Source organism: Cardiocondyla obscurior, linkage group LG09 (assembly GCF_019399895.1).
Source record: "Cardiocondyla obscurior isolate alpha-2009 linkage group LG09, Cobs3.1, whole genome shotgun sequence".
Taxonomy (NCBI): Eukaryota; Metazoa; Arthropoda; class Insecta; order Hymenoptera; family Formicidae; genus Cardiocondyla; species Cardiocondyla obscurior.
The window spans coordinates 1649570-1672446 of record NC_091872.1 but is presented as its reverse complement, the minus strand read 5'-3'; the positions used below and the strand labels follow the sequence as shown (position 1 = coordinate 1672446).

Sequence of the window (22877 nt, the reverse complement as noted above, 5' to 3'; positions counted from 1 at the left end):
TGTTAATAATATTAAGGATAGTAGAGTTTTACGCGGGAAATTTTTACAAAATTTGTGAAACGTTCGTGAATTAAAAAGAAAACGTAAATTGTAAAATTAGAAATGTTCTTGAAAGAAAAAAAAGTATTATATATGTATATAAGATTAATGTAAGTATGTTTGTATGCATGTATGTATAACATGTATGTATGTATGTATATATTATATATTTGTTAATTTATTGCAAGTATGAAGTGTGAGTGTGTTTAGCAAATGAGATAGGTAGGGTTCTTCTACTTGGCATTACTGTCTAAAGAAGTCATACTTTCTTTATGACCTATAAGCTAAGACATAAGAAGATATGCCTTTAAGTTGGAGTAATGTTCAAGGAAAGATGCGGCGTCTTAGCAGGCGCAGGACATGTCGCATCTGAGAAGAAGTTTAGTTGTCTGAATGTTGCACAATTGCTCTGATCATAGGTGTATCATCGGAGCACAACGATGATACACGGTAGAGTATATTGTCATAGAACGTCTTTTGAATGTTTAATCAAGTGCTTTATTTGTATGACATATGTGTATTTTGTATATTTGCATGTTGTATGTGTGTATTACTTTATGTTTATGCATGTTTATATTTTAATTGTGTATGTTTGTTACGTGTGTTGTACTTATACGTTGATGTACTTATATTGTCATGTGTATGAATGGATGTGTGCTGAAAATGCATGTTGAACTTGTAAACGGGCGACATATAATGTTTCCTATTCTTTTCCTATTGTTGTCTAAGTTGGATTATATAACATATAATCCAATCAATAATTCAATAAGAGAAAAGCAGTATGTTGCTTGTTTATTAGGTTGTGCATCACATTTTTTAACCACACCGGATATTTAATACTCATTATATATCCGACAGTCCGAAGTTTGAAAAGTGGGACGGAAAAATGTCTTGCAAAATCTAATTTAGGATTTTGCATATTATTGTTGCATAATTAACTTATTATTTTCTCTTTTACAGACATACAACTTTTAGAGCGTGGCCCAAGCGAACGAGAAACACAAATTATGTGTATCACATGGAATGCAATCAGCGTGGTAATCTTTTATTGACTTCTACTGCTTGGAGAAGTCCCATGTCAGTGTTCTGGGATATAGAAAATATTCTACTGTCATCATATATAGATGATGTAGGATGTTGCAGAAAGTATTCTGATTATGTATATACATCAATTAAAATAAAAAAAGTTTTTTCCAGTATCTTTTTGCTTATATTTTTTATTGCAACATGTATAAATATATAAATACAGGTAGTAGTAAGAACGTGCGCGCGCGCGCATTTATTTGATTTTAGCGCGAATCCCACGTGACCTATTTTAGTTCGTTTTTTCCGGGGGGACAGCGATAGAGGCGCTGAAAATCGGTCCCCACTTTTACAAGAGCGAGTGCGCCCACCCTGCTTTCCATTGACAAAATTATCGTGTTACATGGCTTTCTTTAGACCATCGAGATTCTCAACTTTTCGTACTTCGTGGCGGCTTCTCTTACACACACGATATTGACACAGCGAAAAACTACTCGGCTTACGTTTTGAAGACAACGAGAGCGAGTCTCTCCGAAACTCGCGGTTTTATAACCACGGACTATCGCCGAATTTTCATTTTTCAAAAATTGATATTCTTATTTGCTAAGCATGTTTCTCCACTTTTCCTTTTTCACAATTATTGGTCACTCACGTTTCATCCCTTTTCTGATTTTCTTAAGTTTCTAAGTTTTTCGCCCTTAGTTTTTAAATCTTGGTTAGGAGTTACCGATATCTATTGGTTTGAGAACAAATGTTTATACGAAGCTCGGCCCACATGGCCTCAGCCTTTCCAACCTTCCAGAATATTATTAACAATTTGGAAAAATAGTTAGAAACCCTTTTTTGTTATCGGCGGGTCACGTTTGTTGCCTGAATTTTATAGCTTCCGACCGTGTATCGTATTCTTGCAATTGTAGAACTCTCGCGCCCTTGTTTTTTCTAATGTTTCGGATCCACGGTGCGACTGCGATCTTAAAAGTTATTTTTCTTTTAGAATTCCCCTTTTTACTTACCGCCAAACATTTGATATTGATTTGAAACATTTCTGGATCTTCTAAGTTTAATGATTTTTATATTGTTACGCACGACAGCAAAACTCGAACAGCGGCCTCTCACTCTCTCACACACGTTCCCCGCTGCAGCGCTCTCACTCTCTCTTATACTCCGCGTCACTCCCGCCGTAAGGAAAAAAAACTCAGACTTTATAAAAGAAGCGAATTTAATAAATTAACCTCTCGATATACATTGCCCGTCAACGTCACGGATAAGACTAACTATTCTCTTTTTAAACAACAAGCTGTCCCCTAGCAACGGGTGACAGCTAACTCGAAACTCGCAGAATGTTCATGTTAAATTTCTTCATGCCGAACGTCGCCGAACTCGGACTTCGCGCCGCTTTAAGACAGCGAGCTTTGCGCCGTTCTCCATGCCGGGCGTAACAATATTTTGACAAGTTCTATGGTTTAGCCTTTCGTCGGCATCTGTTGCACAATTGTTATAAGTTTCTTTTTTTTTAATTAGGCATTTGACGATACAGGATCTTTCGGGTAGTAAAATTATTTTTCTGGAAGTTTTGAAGTTCTTTCTCTCGGCACCAATCTTTGCATGTGTCGGAAAAAAGGAGATGTGAAGTTTAAGGACGTAACATAAACATATTGTTGTAACCCGAGCCTGCACACAGGCGATTGACACACCATGTGCAATAAAAATTATTATAAAGACTCAGCAGATTACCTAACCATTGGAATCTGCTGAGCCTACGATACAATTTCGACAGCAGTTACATAAGATATCAACAAAAGCAGTGAGGCACACTGTCACCTCTTTCTACTGACAAGACGATAAGTAATATTATATAAAAAGCCCGAGCCCCGAACCTCGGACAAGTCAGTTCGGTACGAGCTAGCGATTTGTAACGCTACAAGTATTCTACTGTGTAAAACGAAGGAAAGAGAATAAAGAATAGTACTGTTACGCCGGGAACGGGTCGGCGAACGGCTCCGCGTTCACGTTTCTCACACTCTCACTCACACACTCGCGGCGCCTGAACTCCGCGAAAGAAAGGAAGACATTTTAAAAGTAAAACGAGAACGATTTAATAAAGAACATGCAAGCGATACAGAGACGACCACACCGATTAGAGTCGCAGACAAAACTGTCATTTAATCATTTATCAACAATCTTCGTTCCCCTGACAACGGGGAACCGAAACCTCGGAGCGAGCCGGCAGCTTCACGTCGCTCCGTATACCGGGCGTAACAGTACGTTATTGTTATAGACGGCTTATTTATTGCTCTACTCGTCTACCGTTAAGCAACGGTTCCGGAGAGTAGATGGGTATAGGCCGGTTCTGGACCAATTCGTGTTAGTGTGTCCGTGTGACCTAGGGCGAGGGGTAATGACGTCACGCGGGGAGGGGTGTTTTTCCAGGAATCGCTCCTTTGTCTGCGATTCTCGGAATCGATTGTTTATAAATATAACAATAACATAAAAGTTATGAAATTTGATATTTTAATTACGTAATATGATATTTTAATTACGTAATTTGATATTTTTAAAAATAAATAAGTGCGTTATCGCGCCGCGGTATTTTCCTGCGGCATCGCGAATTTCAAAGGGTTGGAATTTTTTCAAAAGGGGAAAGGGGGGTGTCTTATTTTACAGGGGTAAAGGGGTGGGGGTGGGTGTTGGGGGTGATCACGCGAGTCTTAGTCATGGCGTCGGCGGCGGCGAGCGGCGGGGCGGCGGCGGATCGCAAAGGATCGCGCGCCCATCGTTCCGTCTCGCTCGCACCCGTTCGCGCCGCCTATCGTTCCCTCTCGCTCGCTCTCGTTCACGCGTTCGTCACCATCGACTACGACTCGCTCGCACCCGTTCGCGCCGCCTATTGTTTATCAACAATTCTTTTACACGCTCATACGATTCGAATGCGGGTGACGCTGCACGTACACCCCCGGCTAATCGCTCCTTTTTCTTATCTTATTTCTCTCTCACCCAGATACGTATGTTGCATACGAACGAGGGCGGACTCACAATTATAATAAAATGAAGGATGGAATAGAAGCGATTAAAAATGATACGTGCCGATTACAAAATTATATATTTATTTTATGAATATGCGTTAAAATATATTACACAGTTTTATACATTTATTACAAGCGCAAGTAGTTCGCAATCTACAATTTGTTGTTCGTCGAAGGAATCGCTGCTGCGTATAGCGCTCACTGCCTCGGTGCGATTCCTCGATGCGGAAGCGATTTTGCAAAATCGCTCGTATTTGTCGTCGATCTTCGGTAGGACTTTGTTAAGTACGTTGAACGTCAAAGAGACGCAATCATCGAAATCCAGCATTCGCGTGAACGTAGCTTCGGTCATGGCCATACGTGTGTCGACCGATTCGAGTCGTACAAGTTTCATTTCGTTCATGCGGCAAATTCGTACTGTGAGCGAACCTATGTTCGCAACGTCGTACGGTTGCTTCGGTCGATCGTGAAGCATATTCAGAATTGTCCATCGATGCTCGCACAGTTCTTTCCAGGTGTCGAGCGACATGGTTAATTCATCTCCTCGATTATCACCTATGATGATTTCCGCAAAACAACGCGTGCCAACGTTCACGCCGATCTCAAGATATTTGTATCCCGTTTGAGTCAGTGGGTATCGCCGGCAGAGTAAGCGCGTCACGTATCGTTTTGGCGAGATGCTGGAAATTAAATAAACGCAATTATGAATATAAATATATTAATTGGAAGTAATTAATTTTATAAGAATGAAAAAACTTACTCGTTAAATTTTTCTCGCTAGATGAGGCTTCAGCACCGCAATCATTTCGACGCACTTCGTAACAGTTTCTCTCGTTGTAATACATCGTCGTATTCGCAGTCGTAGTCGTAGTCGTAGAGGAAGTCGTTGCTGCGGCCAAAGCGAAGAATGTACTGATCGCACGATCTGAGGGTACCTCGAGTCGAGGACGGTTGCGAAAAATCCCCTCTTTCATTAATTAAAATTTGCATAGAGTGGGGAAATATAAAACGCAGTTAGAAAAATTTTTGGAGAGGGTAATTAAGAGAAGGGGTGATTGGGGAGAGGGTAAAATAATCGAAAGACGTACATGTATAGGTATGTGATACAAAAAAAGTTTTTATTCAAAATTATACGTCATCATTTTGATGGTTACGCCACCAATTGTACAATTTAAATACATTTTGTACGGCGCAATTTTTGCAATGTCTTCTACAGCGGAAAGTATTCGAATCGTCCAAATCGTTGAGCGATTCAATGTTTTCAAAATCCTCTTCGATGTTCCTGACGATCAGATTGTCTGTGTAGAATTTGATATCATCATAATCGTCGCCGTAGTAATCCTCTTCAAGCATATCTTGCAGCCAATCGCGTTTTTCTAGTCCTTTAACGTATACGATGGCGTGATCGTAGCAGTCCTCCTCATTCTGTAGGGCTCTGATGATCAGGCGTTTAGCCCGACTGTATGGAACGTCCCCATCTTCCCACGCTATACCGTGATGATTTCGTACCAGCCAGGTAACGAGACGTCTGTCATCTCGCGATACTGCACCCCACGACATAGGAGTCGTAAAGACGTAATGCGCGAGAACGGCACCACCTCGCAGCACCGCTGCTTCCTTCACGACGAAACGTCGTCCAATGGGATAACCTTGCAGATCGACGAACGTTGGTGTGGACATGATGATGACGTTTGACGATGCGACTCAATCGAAGAAAGTTACAATATTGAATACGCGCGAGCAAATTCATTGGTCTTGTTAATTTTTCCCTCCTTTCCAAATCGCATTACTTTTTTAAATGCTTCGAGACAAAATCCGTCACGCGTTCCTGAAGTCGTTCGGTTCGCGACTTTTTATCCGTTTGCGTGAATGCATCAACCACTGTTTCCCGAGGGTGTCACTCGATACGTCATTCCTCTGTTCAATAAGTGATCCGTCGGTCTAGGATCCGTTTGCGTAGCTTTATTTTCCTTCATGCGACTCGCATTCTCGCACCAACAAAACGGTTGATACTTTGATGGTTTCATGACGACGATGACAATCTCTCTCTCTCTATCGACGTTACGCATACGACGGAATGGAAGTGAATACGCAACGGTCGTCGATTCACCGCTTTACATACACACGTCGAAGATCATTTCTACGTGATCTTACGTACAACGTTGGTCAACGGATTGTATTGAACCAAACGATCGTGTATGATGAGACAGTAAGCCGTGGTATTTGGCGCTACATTGTCCTTGCATTCAAACTCTAATCTCACGTCCACGGTAGCGGTTTTAACCGACTCGTTTTGACGCGAGCAGTCGATGATGACGAACGGACCGTTGAGCAGAAACGACGTGACGGTGAGATTCGGTTCGAGATACTCGTAGCCGTAATATTCTTTGCAGAAACGCGCGTACGCGTCGTAGAGAATCGCGTATCTACGTTTGCTAAAGTCGAGGTTCATATCGTCGTACGGGTAGCACTCGGAGTTGAGATAGAGCTTCACGTTGGTCAGTTTGCAGTCGTCGAAACGACTGTTGTCCTCGGACATGATGTTCTTTCGACCTGTCTGCAGAGCGAAGATGACGTATCGAGGTTTCTCGAGTTGCGTGGCGGTCTTGATGGCCCACGAGTGCTTGGTCGTGAGTTGCAGTAGCGGAAACTCATACAGATCCCATGAGCGAAATCCCATACTGACGAATCGACCGCTCTCCAAGGTGCGCAACATCGCCAATTTCTTTACCTCGTTTAAAAGTACGTGAGGCATACGCCATTGTATTTTCAGCAAGTCAACCTTAGGCTCGACCGCGGAACTGCCCACCAGACAATTGTTGTCGTTGCGCGCTCGTATGAGAATCAATTCGTGACGAGCGTTGATCACGACGCGTCTATAGTCCTCGCAAAATCCCAGCAGCATGTTGAGCGGTACGCAGAAATTGAAGTAACCGTTTGCATTGATCGTGGGACTGAGCCATCCCGCGTTCCGCAGAATCACGCTCCTGTTGGACGAAACAGTCGCGTAATTTTTCAGCGTGCTGGTTATGCCGACATTTCGGTTACGATCGATCTCCACACCGTCGAGCTCGTATCGTATCTCGTCGAACATGAAGGCGATGCAGTTGTCTCCGAGAGTCACGTCAGCTCCCGCAACCACCTTGCCCTTCGTTAATTTTCCCTCGACGTAGAGAAAACTATCGTGCGGTAGCGTGTACAGATCTTGCTGTTGTATCGGTATTCTTATCTCATCGCTGTGTTCGAACGTCGTATTGGCGAACGGATTGTAAGCGTGAGTCTCGATCTTGACGATTCGATCGTCGAAGACCGGTTCGTCTCGGATATTCAAAATGTCGGACATCGTTCAGATAAAGTTATTTCGCACAGCGAATCCGAGCGATCTCAGAAATTCAACGTTTGTTTCGGTTAATCTTTTTTTTCTTCTTCCTATCCTTTCGACGCTATTTACAGCGAAATGTTGTTGTTGCGGTTCAGGCTGTTGGATCGTCCCAGCACCGAAACTGATCGTTGTAACGCGACTCGTTTTGTTCGGTATTAACATACCACGTTATCGTTGTGGTCGTCGTTGTTGTTGTCGCACGTGCAATCTGACGGTGATCTCCTCTCCGCGAAAGTCGAGCGGTCGACCGTTCTGGTTGGTGACGCGTATCGTGAGATCCGTAACGTATCGCACGATGATCGGCAGGTAAATGACTTGCGTGGGCGTTTCCGTGATCTTATATCCTGGTGGCACTTTCGGTGAAAACTCGTGAATCGTGTGCATGCGTTCGCCGTTGCAGTACGCTCCCGCGGTTACGTTACATTCGATGCGGATAATATTCAGGTTGATTATATTGATCGGTAAGTCGGACTCGTGCCATTTTCGCGGTTGCAGTACGCGGTGTGGCGAGAATCCGAGAAGCGGTCCCAACGAGTTTGGTTTCGAAAAGTTTACCGTGTACGCTGATTTGATCTCGCTTCTCATAGTGTTGAAGTTTGCGCGAATCGTTATCGAGAAATCATCGTTCTTCTCGCTCTTCTCATTACGATTACCATCGGCGGTGTCGCGTTGTCGCGGCATCGCATGTTTCAAAAATTTGTCTATTGCCTGTATCTCATACGATCCCTCGGGAATCGTAATTTCCTTGCCGTCCGTGCCGTAGTAGAATTTATTGTTTGTAGAATCGACGTTCGGTATGGTGTTGTAAGTCGCAAAGTCCGTGAGACCGAGCTCGTAATCACCGTCGCTGAAATCCAACGCCGGTGAGTAGCTCGAATGGAGAACGCTGCTCCTACCGGTTAACGTGAGCGTGATCGACATGTTCGAAGCGATACTGAGGCGAAGTATGTCGCGACGTCAGTTTTTAAACGTAATCGCGTCGATCGTACTTAAAAATCGCAGACACAGCTGTCCACAGATACTCTGATCGTACGTTTGATAGGATCGTCGATTGTATTCTATCGACGAGACGTCGACTCCGAGATATCTCACCAATTCTATGGGCGGTCGGAGATTACCGAAGCCGTCAAAGTACGCGACGCGATTCCTCTTTGGCGTACGCTACCCAGTGAGTCCCCGGACCCGTCACGTTGTCCAGGTTCACGATACCGCTCTCGTTTGTACGCGCACCACTCATAGGTAGGGTGTCGCGCATAAAGACGCCTCTGAAATAAGGAACGCGCATACGTCTGGCCAGATGATTCAACTGCACGTTTGTAGTCGCACCCAAAGGCATTTTTAACGTCTGCTCGACGTTTTTTTTTCTTCCTCTCTTCGCAACAGTCATACCTCTGCCGTACCTGTACGGCTTGAGAGAGAGACCCCGTCCACCGTTGTACGGGGCCAGATGTACGCCGGATCCACCGGCTGCCGCGCGAGCAGCTTTTCTCTCGTTTACGGCTCTCGCTATACTCGCGGCTCCACCGACAAGTGATCCGACTGCGCCGAGAATCGGAATGATCGGCAGCATGCCACCGCGCTTTGCTGTTGGAAGCATGCGTTTTTTGCGAATCGTACTTCTTCTTCTCCTCTTCGTAATCGTTCTGTTTCTCACAGTCCTCAACCTGTTCTTTCTAGTCGACATACCCATCCCAATTTTCGTTTTAGCTTTCATCGCAGCCCACACGGCTGCTGCGGCGGCTCTCTCGCGTAAGCCTGAATCTTTCGCTATAACGCGTTTTCCCGCTCTCTTGGCGAGTTCTTTGTCCGCTGCGTGTCTATCTGTGAGATCGTTGCTTCGCGCGTACGCCAAGTCGTGCTCGCGACACGCTTCGTCCAACGGATTAACGCCTCGATCGCCTCTCGCTATGCGTTCCTTCAGTCGAGTTCCCGGCCCGCAAAATTGATAACCGGGGATGTGCAGTTCGAAGGGGAGGGCGTTTATCGCGCGATTCAACAAACCTTTGCCGCAGCACTTTACTTCCGATGAAGCGGTAGACGACGTTGACACTCGCCGCACTCTCGGATTAACGGAGCAGGTCCGTCGATGTGCGTTTCTTGCCAGGGTTGATTGTAATGCTCGAGGCACCTGCGGTAGGTTCGAACCTCCGGATCTTCCGTCAAGTGCACGGGAAGTTTGTCCCACACGTGATGAACGTAATCGCCGCAGACGTGCAGCAAAACGGCTTTTGGTACGATGCTCAACTGTTCCGCGGTCAAATTCAACACGTCAAAGGGATGTTTCAGCGCGAGATACATGTCGATTAATGAGCTATTCGCGGGGTCGCGCGACTATAAATAGGCGCGCGAGTGATCGTCTCCGTACAGCGGGTACGAGATGCGGTTCGTGCGACAACCGCAGACGATACGCGTCGCGAATTGCGACGACAGATTACGACTGATGGACAGTCTCGAGAGGGAGAAAAAACGCAGACATGGTGAGATGCTGCCAAACACCGTGCGCGCGATCGTGTGCGGCCCATCGAACTGCGGCAAAACGAACGTTCTGATCAGTCTGTTGGAGAGTCCGCACGGTTTGCGTTTCGAGAACGTGTACGTGTACTCGAAGTCGCTGCAGCAGCCCAAGTATCAGTACTTGGAAAGTCTGCTGACGCCGATCGAAGAGATCGGCTATTTCACGTTCTCCAACAACAGCGACGTCGTTCCGCCGAGCGAGGCGCTTCCGCATTCGATCTTCGTCTTTGACGATATCGCGTGCGACAAGCAAGACGCCGTGAGAGAATACTTCGCGATGGGTCGTCACTCGAACGTAGACTGCTTCTATCTGTGTCAGTCGTACGCGAGGATACCGAAGCATCTGATACGCGACAACGCGAATCTGCTGATCCTGTTCAAACAGGACGGAACCAATCTGAAACACGTGTACAACGATCACGTCAACACCGACATGTCGTACGACGAGTTCAGTGCGTTGTGTCGCGAATGCTGGCAACATGATCACGGTTTCGCGGTAATCGACAAGGACAGTCCGCTCGACAACGGGCGATACAGGCGAGGATTCGACGTGTTTGCGGTACCGTCGAGTTGATTTTTTAACAGATTGATGATATCGCGTGACAATCAGTCGTCGAAGACGCTTCGTCGAGAACGGATCGCGCGATACGATCGATATGACGGGGAGAAACGACAACCATGACGCGCGCGAGCATGAAAAGATTACGCGGGAGATCGAGAAGACGAGCGAGGCGATTCGCAGGAAGCATCGAGCTATAAAGACCGACACGATCGACGCCGACATCGCGTCGGAGAAGCGCCTCAAGCCCATCGTCGAACCTCTAAAGCGGATGGTCGAGACCGTCGAGGAATCCGGTATCGCAGTACCGAAGGTGGAGTCGAAATCGGAGCGATTGACGCCGAAACTGGAGCGACGATTGTGGTCGACACCAAAACCCGAACGGCGTTTAAACGTCACGTTTGACGATTCGTTGTCGTCGGCAACGTTAGGCGATACGATCGTAGCTAATCCGTCATTGAGTGATACGACCGTCGATTCGTACGTTACGACCGAAAACGTCGAACTTCCGTCGACGCCACGGCCCCGCACATCGACGCCGCGGTTCGGCGTATCGACGCCGCGATCTGGCGTATCGACGCCGCGGCCCAGCGTATCGATGGCAACGATGTATCTGGAAGCGGCGAGCGGTGACAGAAGAATAAATATCGATGACGTTTTCGGTATATACTTTGACACGAACAAAGTAATGCTCGGGAACAAGCATGTCGAATTCGACCATAAAAACGATGATATAATCGTCGCTGGTAAGAGATATCCCGGTACGGAAGGTCTGTACGAGTTGATTTTCAAGAAGGTACCCGATGAAACCGCTTACACCGAGGCGGATAAACGTCACTACAAGAGCATACTCGAAGCGACGAACGCGCATAAGAAAGATTTCAGCGACAGCGGTCGCGTCATGGGTAACAGAGGCTCAAAGTACGTGAAGGTGATCGCACCGCTGCTGTCAGGCGATTCGGCCAGGAAATCGAGAAGAAAAAGCTCCGGTAAAGGATTACCTCGCCTCATGACGTTAAACGATCACACGATCGACTACGTGCACTGGGACGATCCTAACGAGCTCGTGGATCGTCTTCGATTGCTGGATGCTTCGCGTCGAGCCGGTCACAACGCTCACGACAACGAAATTCTGTCGATCGTCGAGGAACTGCGCGAGGCGGGTTTGATTATAAATTGATCGACCGGGAGGAATCGAGCGACAGAATCGATCATGTCTAGATCGCGCAAGTCGAGCGACGCAGGTCCCGAGAGGAGGCGACTCGTTGACGAGTTGCACGCCCCGGCGAGAAGAAATTTTCCGCGAAGACGCGTCGTGGTCAAGGGATATGACGATCTGTGGCAGGCTGATATCGTCGAGATGCAACCGTACGCGCGTTTCAATCGAGGCTACCGCTATATTCTTACCGTCATCGACGTACTCGGCAAGTACGCGTGGGCGATACCGCTCAAGAACAAAGGCGGCAGCGAGACGGCTGACGCTTTAGCGGAGTTGATGCGAAAGAGCGGGCGATGCCCGAAAAATCTGCAAACCGACATGGGAAAGGAGTTTTACAACGCCGACGTGCAACGACTTTTCGCGAAACGCGGCGTCAATCATTACTCGACATACTCGGTAATGAAGGCGTCGATAGTCGAACGATTCAATCGCACGCTCAAAAACGCCATGTGGAAGATGTTTACACTCAATGGTAATTATGAGTGGTTCGACGCGCTACCGCGTCTCGTAGACGAGTACAATAGGCGCAAGCATCGAACGATCGGCATGCGGCCCGTTGACGTGACACCTGATATCGCCAAAAAACTCCTCGACACCGTGTACAGCGCTATAAAGATAGCCGCTCCGGCCAAATTCAGGGTCGGTGATAAAGTACGCGTGAGCAAGTTTAAAATGATTTTTGAAAAGGGATACACTCCGAATTGGACCACCGAGGTTTTCACGATCGTTAAGGTGCAGCAAACTAATCCAGCTACCTATCTACTGGAGGATTATCGCGGTGAGGCGATATCCGGAGCGTTCTACGAGTACGAGTTGCACCGCGCGACGCATCCGGACGTGTATCTGGTGGAGAAGGTTCTGCGCAAAAAGGGTGACAAGGTCTACGTAAAATGGTTGGGATTCGACGGATCGCACAATTCGTGGATCGACAAAAACAGCATCGTTTAATAAATTTTTTTATTTCACACATGTGTATGTGTGATTCGATACAAAAATGTATAAAAATGAGAAAAATATATAACGTACGCATTGTACAATGTTTTACTTCATTTGTATAATTACATCTATAATACATACTACATACTGCTTACTGCGTACATGTATACTGCGTACATGTATACTGCGTACATGTGTACTGCGTACATGTGTACTGCGTACATGTGTACTGCGTACATGTGTACTGCGTACATGTGTACTGCGTACATGTGTACTACGTAAGGGCATGCTAGCGACTACTAACTTAAACCTGTACATCATCGCATAAAAATATAAAACATGACCGTTTCGTCGGTCGTTTCGAGATTTCCGCAAAGAACACCTCAATCAACGCATCAAACACTCCACAAAATAAATTCAAATTAAGTTTAAAACGACATAAGCAACCAAGAACATCACATACACCGCATACACCGTAAAATAAAATATGCGAATGTTAACCCATACATTATATCGCAATTAACCGGTAAAACCAAAAAAAGAAAAGAAATACCAACTATTGTACCGTCAGTAAAAATAAAGGGGTAAAGGAGTAAAGGGGGTAAAGGAGTAAAGGGGGTAAAGGAGTAAAGGAGTAAAGGAGTAAAGGGGTAAAGGGGGTAAAGGGTAAACAACAAAACCAGTAACAACAAAACCAGTAACAACAAAACCAGTAACAACAGAAAAAAGAAAAAAGAAAAAAGAAAAGAAATACCAACTCTTGTACCGTCAGTAATAAAATAAAGGGGTAAAAATACGAGCATAGTTGGAAAATATGACAACGCTAGGAATAAATTTTAAAAAAGATGCAATCTACGCATCAAACGGTACAAAGTGAAAATCAAATTAAATTTTGAAAAAAACCATTAGCAAACAACACTTCATACACCGCAAAATAATAATTATTTTGTGCAATCCAGCCCATTTGCTAGCTGCAAAAATACCAAAAAAAGAAAAAAGAAAAGAAATACCAACTATTGTACCGTCAGTAAATAAAAATAAAGGTAAAGGGGTAAAGGGGGTAAAGATACGAGTATAGTTGGAGAATATGACAGTGCTAGGAATAATACATATAATGTATGTTATTCCACGCATGCTTCATATAACGAGCTCGAGACTTTTATAAAATATTTTTAAACCAGATAAAATTGAAAAAGAGGCAATCATGAACGCATCAAATACTACAAAGTGAAAATCAGACTAAATTTGATAAAAAACCAAAGCAACCAAGAACATCTCATACTCCGCAAAATAAAAAATGCAATCATGAACGCCTCAATCATCCCATCACTCTCCACAAAATGCTAAATATGCGAATGTTAACAATCACTCGAGAAACGTTGCGTCAATCGGAAGTATAATACATACTGCATACATGTATACCGCGTACATGTGTACTGCGTTTTTTATCGAGGTATGCGATAATGACCCCACGGCAAGGTCTCGGTCGAGTTCGGCACGAGATATCGCTTGTCGTCGTACGGACTCAAAGCGATCTTTGTCTCGGACACGGTGTACACCTCATGCAATTTCGACCTGATGCACGATTGGTCGCGAGTCATAGCGATCTCGTCCTCGAGACACCTCACGTAATCGTCGAACGTTATAGTTCGCGCCACGACTCCGCTCTTTACACCCTTTGCTTTTTTGGTGTCTTTTCTACCGTCTACCCTGATCGCATACATCTTAGCTCTGAGTCCGACGAACTCTGTGACGATCGCACCGTTACACTCATCCTTCATTAAGCCGGGTATTTTTTTGTTCGCGAGAGGTATACCATACGCGTTATCGGGCGGATAGTCGCTCGTGTCGAACCTCGCGATATCGCGTTTCATCATCTCGTATACGTCGTCGCACTCGACGCTGTACACAAGACTGTCCGTGTCGGTATACATGACGCTACATTTGTCTCCGAAAGTCGGTATCATATACTCGTGATGAAACTCGTACAAGCATACTTTAGATATGTCGAGTATAGACATACCGACGTATATCGGCTTGGCGAATTTCACCTCGAGTTTACGTAATTCCACAGCTACTAAATTTTCCGCAAATACGCTTCTGCTGTGAAAATTCGGTTTGGCGATCATCGCCTCCACACCGCACCGTCCGTCCCACTGCGAGAGCAAGCGAACGTCGACGCGATTTCGTACGTTCTCCATCGTTTTACCGAACACCGCGTTGTTCATCAGTTTAAACAAATTTTTTTCAAAATCGTTGGTCGCGCGAGTTCGATGTCGCGTGTTGAGCTCGATGTAATCGCGCAACCATGCCGATTGAGTGAATCGCAGCACGCGGTAAACCTTGGTGACGCGAAGACCGTGACGCGTGCACAGCTGCAGATTGCGATAGTGGATGACGTATCGCTTCTTATCACACAGCGTAGCCAAAAGTTTTACATCGTGTTTCGCCCCCGGTGGTTTCTCTCGCGTGGGACAGAACGGCAGATCGGAGTGCGCGTCGTGCACGCTCGCGGGATACTCGAGATCCACCTCGAGAATATAACCCGTGGGCGAGTCCGCGGCGATCGCGTCTACGTCGAGGTTCGCGAGGTCGTTGTCGTCGACCCATTCGAAGTCCGCGTACGGTAACGGCTGACACATGGCCCATCCGTACAAGTTATTTACATCGTAATACACAATGTACGACGAAGGTTTCGACGAGTCGTAACCCGACCGCATGTATCTGTTATTGGCTCGCGCGTATCTGTTGGAGCATTGACTTAGACCGCCGCGTATACCGCGTTCGACGAACATCACCATGTCGATGTCGGTCAACAATTCGAAATTTATGCGCGTATGCTTGAGCATCGCATCCCACGTGAAACCGGGTAAGGTGTAGTAATGCGCGGGATCGAGTCCGTAACTCTCGACGCATCTGTCGCGAAAATTTTCAAATACGTCAGCCAATAACAGTACATCGGTCTTGAGGTACAGATCGCTGTACTCGCCCAGAGTTCGAACGGAGAACCGCTGCCATACGGTCTCAGCGTGCGCGTAATCTGACTCGGTCACCGTGTCACCGGTCAGCGAACTGAAGAATGAGTCGCGCGACGGTAAGCTTGACTCATTCAATTTTTCGACGCTGTTGACGTACTCGTACGGAAATACACCTTTTCGCGTCAGAAGATTGAAATTTTCTTCTGAAAGTGTCGCAAATTCAGCGCGCAAGATTCGCAATTTGTCTTTGGCGAGTAGAGACGATAATTTGTCGAGGCTAGCGTTCAAAAATTTGTACGAGTCTATAAAGCGCAACTTTATCGCAGTTCGCGAGTCCTGTCCCTCAGCCGTATCGTCAACGTGTTTCGTAAAGGAGATATATTTCTCCTTCGTTATCGGTAATAGATTAATTTTACCCTCGTACGCTGTGGCGATCTCCTTTATAACAAAGTGTGCATCGTAACCCGACAGATTGTGAAATACGACGGGGATGTAACGCGTGTCGCGGTATTGCAGGTTACATTTTGAGTGCGCGGGACCTCTATACCGACCGGTCAAATGACAATGATCGCGCACACGCTTCTCGTCCGCCGCAAACGGATTTTCGCATACGTGGCACAGCTTCGCGTTCTCGTGCACCTCGAGCTGCGCATTCGACAACGTCTTCATCGGGACAACGTTTGAGATTACGGTTTTTACGCGATGAGCTAATCTCACTAGCCGCTCGACGAACCACTGGACGCAATCAGGTTCGCGACGATATTCGTATCTCGAGAGCGACTCGTCGTACGAGCATCGGACGTAGTATCCCACGCTGAATACTTCGTGATGTTGATAATTAAACGTCGTTTGTTCGGGCGATGATGGTGGATCGATATTTCGCAGCACGCACTCCAGATCGGCGTAAACGATGAACGGCACGCGCTCCTTGTTGTCGTGATTAGAAAAGCTGAGCCATTTGTCGTCCTCGCTGGGTAGTCGTATAGCGCAGTCGTTTAATATTCCGCAATCCATGACGTGAGCCTCGAGCTTCTCGCTCGAACTAAAGTAATGAAGACACCTAAAAATAAAATATTTTTTACAAAATAATAATTTTAAAATAATATTTTAAAAATCAATTATATATTTAAAACCATACGTACCGATCACAAATGTGTTTCCGATGCTCGCGTCCGCTTAGTTGCGAACTGACGAGGCGTGATAGATTACTGATACACGCAAAGTGTCCCACTTTCTGGTTATCGTTGTCATCGTTGTTATCGGGTTGCACGTACAATAAATTTACGTGTCTCTTTTTCTTCTCATTGCTGAGGCGTATAGGTAGAACGTTTATTTCTTTTCCACGTGTCTTTGTGACGTACACGTTGATCGAGATATCATTCAATCGTTCGAGTTTCGCAACGTCTTTAAGAGTCGCGGGAAACTCCACACCCTCGACGTTCAGCACCGTTGCGTAATGCGGGTACGACGATTCCCGATCCACGTGCTGCTTTACGGGATACAGAGCTGCCACCACCGACCACGCGAGACACTTGTCATCCATCGATTTTACGCATATCACTGCTTTTTTAGCGACTATTTTCCGCGACAATGTAACGTGACATCCCGAACGCATCGGATTGTACTTGTTTACGTTGATCAACAAGTTCAAAATTCGCGACAACGCCCATCCGCTGTCGCGCTCCTGAAACTCCTCGAGAGAAGCCAGCGTGGGTTCGATAACATGTAATCGGTACCACTCGCGTACATCAGTATCTTGAAAGATCTCACAGTTTTTCGTGGTTATACTTTTGTTGGCGCGTTTGTCCCCGGCCGTGAATTCACCGTTGAACGCGGTGTTCACTTTCACGCAATTAGTTTTACGCACGATGTTCTGTACGCGCTCGCACACCGCGTTACCGGCGTCCTCCAGGAATCGCAGCGGCTCGATGTAGTTTGTGTTTATTACCACACCCGTTGCGATACGACTTTTGAACGCGGTCTCGATCTCGCGCCACTCGAGTTCACCAGCTGCGTTGTCACCATCACCGTCGGCAGCACTGGTGCTCGCATACTCGCCACCCTGGTGCACGTAACGTCCGTACAAATGTTTCCTGACACCCAAAAGTCGCGCGATACTCGCCACCGTGGATTGCGCGCATCCGACGGATACGCGCGTTCGCTTGGCGCGACTGCGTTCCTCGAGTCGATTCACTAGGTCGTCACATCTCTCAAGCCACACGAAAAATTCTCCCAAGGTGGTCACGGCGTCAGCCTGCACCAGGAGTTCACGCTCTTCCTCGAGAAAACTTTGATCCATTTTTTAATGATTCTCACACCGATGCTTGCACGTTAATGTTTTTTAAAAAACGACATTAGCAATAAATACAACAAAACAACGACATTAGCAATAAATACAACAAAACAACGACATTGGCAATAAATACAACAAAACAACGACATTGGCAATAAATACAACAAAACAACGACATTGGCAATAAATACAACAAAACAACGACATTAGCAATAAATACAACAAAACAACGACATTGGCAATAAATACAACATTAGCGATAAATACAACAAAACAACAACATTAGCGATAAAAACGACATTAGCAACGTGAGTATGGAAATCGAAGTACATTGTTCACGCATTCGTGCATACCGGGCACATATCGCACGAAATTACAACGAATGTTGCGGTTCTACAGTTCAAACACCACGTACCGCTCAGACTATCGTACGATCCTACGACGTGTTTACGAATCTTGAAGACGGAATCGTTGAAATCGTTTCGCATCAACACCAAACAAGAAGCGCACACGTTGTATCCTCGCCCGTCACAATAATAAAAATATATGGCACAAAATTTCGTACGCAGATTAATCGCGTTTAAATTCCGTAAATTGATCGTTTTGCGCGTAGTACTTTCAACCGTTTCATCGTTGTCATCGTCGGTTTCGCAAGCACTATCCTCCGACAGGGGATGAACCTCTTCGATTTCCTCACCGATTTCTATTTCTATTTCTTCACCGATTTCTTCACCGATTTCTATTCTCACGTCAACGTTCATTATCGTCGATCGCTCGTTCACTAATGAGATTCGCGCGTGGTTACAAGAGAGGCCTAAGGAATGCTTTATATTCTACCCCTACTCCTGATTAATCATGTGACACATTTTTACCCTCTCTCAAATTATAATGAGTCATTTCATAAGTTTCACTTTGCAGTATTTTAAAATTGCTATCTTATCTCTGCCCGACAAAAGAAATGTACACCCGCTAAATAGCAACTACCCCGTTTGCAGAGTCTTTGAGTTTAGCCGCATAGTTTTTGTTATCTGAGCAGTCTATTTTTCAAAGATGTGGGGGAACGAAAATCGTTACCTTATCTCTTTCCGAGAAAAGAAATGCACACCTGCTAAATAACAACTACCTCCGTTTGCAGCCTTTGAATTTAGCCGCATAGTCTTTTGTTCTCTTAGCAGTCTATTTTTCAATGATGTGGGGGAATTAAAATCTTTACCTTATCTCTTTCCGAGAAAAGAAATGCATACCTGCTAAATAGCAACTACCTCCGTTTGCAGTCTTTGAATTTAGCCGCATAGTCTTTTGTTCTCTTAGCAGTCTATTTTTCATTGATGCGGGGTAACGTGAGTGGCAACGTGAGTGGCAACGTGAATGGCAACGCGAGTGAGAACGATAATTTTTTTATCAGTATAAAACAATTTGGATCGAGATGAGTTCTTCAACCGTCGAGCGATCAGTTCCTTGCAACCAGGCATCGGTAACTGATCGTCGCCAATTAACAAGTTACAAAAAATGTAAGTATCTTTTCTGATATTATTTTTAATATCTTTTCTGATATTATTTTTAATATCTTTTTTTAAAAAAATTTCCGATTAATATAAAATATTTTTTCAGATGATTTCCAACATCAATATAAGGCAACTTACCCGCTGGCCGCACGAAGTACGCGTGATACGCGTACAATCACCCACGCTATTTTGGGTAAAGTTAACAAACGGAGAGAAGGCTCATTTGGAGATGCTTGAACAATTGACTGCACATATGAGGATTGCAGCAGCCAACCTCATGCTGTTACCACATGAAGTTACAGTGGGAACCCTTGTTGCTATCCGAGAAGGTTTAAAGTGGCAAAGAGGAATCATCGATGATGTTAGTGCTACGTCGATTACGGTACATCTTCGCGACTGGGCTCGCAAAACCTGTAGACTACCTTATGAGTGTTTCCGACTGGACGAACGATTCTGTGAATTAAAGTGGCAAGCGATACCGTGTGTTCTAGACGGAATCTTGCCTCGGCGAGCCCAGATATGGACGGAGCAAGAGATCACACTCGCTAAAATAATCATGGAAAAAGCGCGGGGGTGGATTACCGTCAATGATATTCTCTCTGGCGATGCGGCTCTTGTTTCGTTAATTAGAGTCGGGCAAACAGAAAATGTGGACCCGGTAGATATGTCAACTTTATTCATACACCTGGGTATTGCAAGAAATTTCATCATGTGGATCGATACGCCGGCTGAATGAATTACACCGAAAGGGCCTTAAGTCCGTTCGTATATCCGCTTCTTTAAGCATCATTCATTGTGCATTTACGAACACACATATGGAAGCGGATAGAAACGCAGCACGTGATTTTCAGTCGGTCGCTCGTCAGTCGGTCGCTCGCCAGTCGAGGAGTACACATCTTAAAATTGCTAGTATTGTTTTTATTGCTTCTGTTGTTTTTATTATTGCTTGTGTTGTTTTTATTATTATTGTTGTTCGTTTTTGCTGTTGTCGTTTTTTGCTTGTATTGTTTTTTGGCTTTTGTTGTTTTTTTGGCAAGACCTGTTTTAAATTAAAACAAAAAAATTTTTTTGCAACATCCTACTTTAAAAATGAGTTGCAGAGATTATTTGATGAAGATCTGCGCCAGGAGTGACTGCAAGATGTTCCACGAGGTCCGGCGGTGTACAAAGTCGGTGTGCCTGTCAGGAACGACGTGCAAATTCGTCCACCTCAACCAGGATGAGGTGGATGAAATTAATCATCATCATGTGCGGCCGATGACGGAAACGGCGTTTTGCGAACTAAAACGCCTAGCGTACCTGTTACGCGAAACGTACCCGCCGGATCAGAGGCCTCACACGTGCACAAAGACTTTACTCGGAGAGTGCATGTGGGAGTGCCTCTCTTGCGAGAATGGAACATTTCCCAGTAAGTTTTTTTTTTTTTTTTTTTTTTTTTTTTTTTTTTTTTAATTTTTTAATTTTTTAATTTATATTTTTTAAAATTTACAGAGGATAACACGCCGAGATGCAACTTCTGTCAGGTGCAGCATTTCAAAGGGATCCAGGCCCTAATTTGCGGTCACTCCTTTTGCACACCGTGCATGAAAGTGATACCATTTGCCATGCAGGGCCAAGTGCCCAAACATCTCTGCACGGTGTGCAAACAGTGGAAGGTGCAGATCAATCTATGTAAGTATATTTGAAATAAATTTTAATTATTTAAATACATTTTATTTTATACCCTGTTAATAATTTCTTTTTTTGTTTCAGACACTGACTAAGGACTCCAAAATTAATTTATAAGTTTAGGTTAAGTTAAGTTTAAGTTTTATTTGTATTATTTTCATTTTTCTTTTTTATATTCATTTTTATATTTTATATTATATTCATTTTTTATATTTTTTTATTTTTATTTTTATTTTTTTAATACATTAGTTTATAAGTTTTTAAGTTTTATTTAATATTTTATTTTTATATTTTTGTATTTGTATATATATTCATTTTATATTTTATATTATATTTATTTTTATATTTTATATTATATTCATTTTGTATATTTTTAAGTAATTAAGTTTATTAGTTGTAAGTTTTAATAATTAAAATACATAAGAAATAAAATATGTTTTAATATAATATTTTCTATCTTATTTACTACCAAAAAATTATCATACAAACATAAAAAAATTCAATTAAATTAAAAATTACATTAAAAATAATACAAGTATAAAAAAAACATAATCATAAAAAAAAACATAAAATTACATTAAAAATTACATTAAAAATTACATTAAAAATACCTTTAAAATTACATTACATACATTCAACGCAAAAACGACAGAAGCAAAACAACATAAGTAAAACAACATAAGCAAAAAAATACAATATACGCAAAAAACAACATAAGCTAATGCAACTGCTCATAGCTGGCGACGGATCGGCATACCGGGCACACAACCGTAAGCATAGTGTACGGACGCGGGGGGCCTTGGCACTTTAGGGCACACGTGTAGCAATACACGTGCCCGCAACTGGACGCCCCGAACGTGTCTAACACAATTTCGCCGCAGCACACTATGCACTCTAGTTTTTCGTCGTGCCCGATATGCCGACGTTGGCAGTCCGTCCTGTTGCACCTGCCGGCCTTGTAGTCCCCGCAGATGATGGAATTCTGCAGGGTGCGTCCAACTTCGTAGCGTAATTTCGCTGACGTCAATCCGGTGGCCTCGTAACGAGCCTGCTCCACACTCGTTACATGCAGGAATCTGCATTGCGCGTTTGTGCACTTCTTATTTTGGTAATTGAAGCAATACCTGTAAGGGTGCACAAACGCGCAATAACTATTCGAGCAGGCTCCTCGCTGGAAGTCGCGGCAGAGTTGTTGTTTTTGAGCTAAAAACATAAAAATACATATTATATATTATTTTATAACAGATTAAATTATTTTTCTAAATTGTATTATAAATTCTATTATAATACATACCTGGTTCCCCAAAATATGCCATTTTTACTAAAAGTTTTTTTCACTTTTCTTGACTGTCTTTTGAAAAAGAGCTCCTGCACGTACAGATGCGAGACTGAGAGTGAGGCATGGTCACATCGTCGTCGTCGTCGTCGTCGTCGTCGTCGTCGTTCTCATCAATAAACAAAGAAAATAGACGCCGGGCCAACGAAAACGAAACATGATACAAAAGATTCCAGACGCCAAAGATTTTTGTCGCATAGGCGTGTAGAAAGAATCGTTCATATCTAACGAAGGCATCTTGAAACGATTACTAGAAAAGCATGAACGACACTTGACCAAGAGAAAAACGCAAAAAGATTTTTTACAACGTTTGAAGCCCATACAAACGCAAAAGATTTTTTGACCACACGGGTATATAGAAAAGAATCTAGCGATAGCATGTTACGCATCTGCAAACGATAA

General features: G+C 44.3%; 2 protein-coding genes across 2 annotated transcripts; one reads left to right on the top strand and one right to left on the bottom strand.

Annotated features, from left to right (window-relative positions):
• Window positions 1-20608: 20608 nt before the first annotated feature.
• On the top strand, window positions 20609-21292 carry LOC139105689 (uncharacterized). The gene is made up of 3 exons (XM_070661923.1): window positions 20609-20879; window positions 20963-21142; window positions 21224-21292. The coding sequence occupies exons 1-3, from the start codon at window positions 20612-20614 to the stop codon at window positions 21232-21234; spliced, it is 459 nt and encodes a 152-aa protein (XP_070518024.1). The 5' UTR covers window positions 20609-20611; the 3' UTR covers window positions 21235-21292.
• Window positions 21293-21857: 565 nt separating this feature from the next.
• On the bottom strand, window positions 21858-22455 carry LOC139105298 (zinc finger CCCH domain-containing protein 10-like). Its single transcript, XM_070661311.1, has 2 exons — window positions 22434-22455; window positions 21858-22342 (listed from the first exon to the last, which is right to left on the bottom strand). The coding sequence occupies exons 1-2, from the start codon at window positions 22453-22455 to the stop codon at window positions 21858-21860; spliced, it is 507 nt and encodes a 168-aa protein (XP_070517412.1).
• Window positions 22456-22877: the final 422 nt, after the last annotated feature.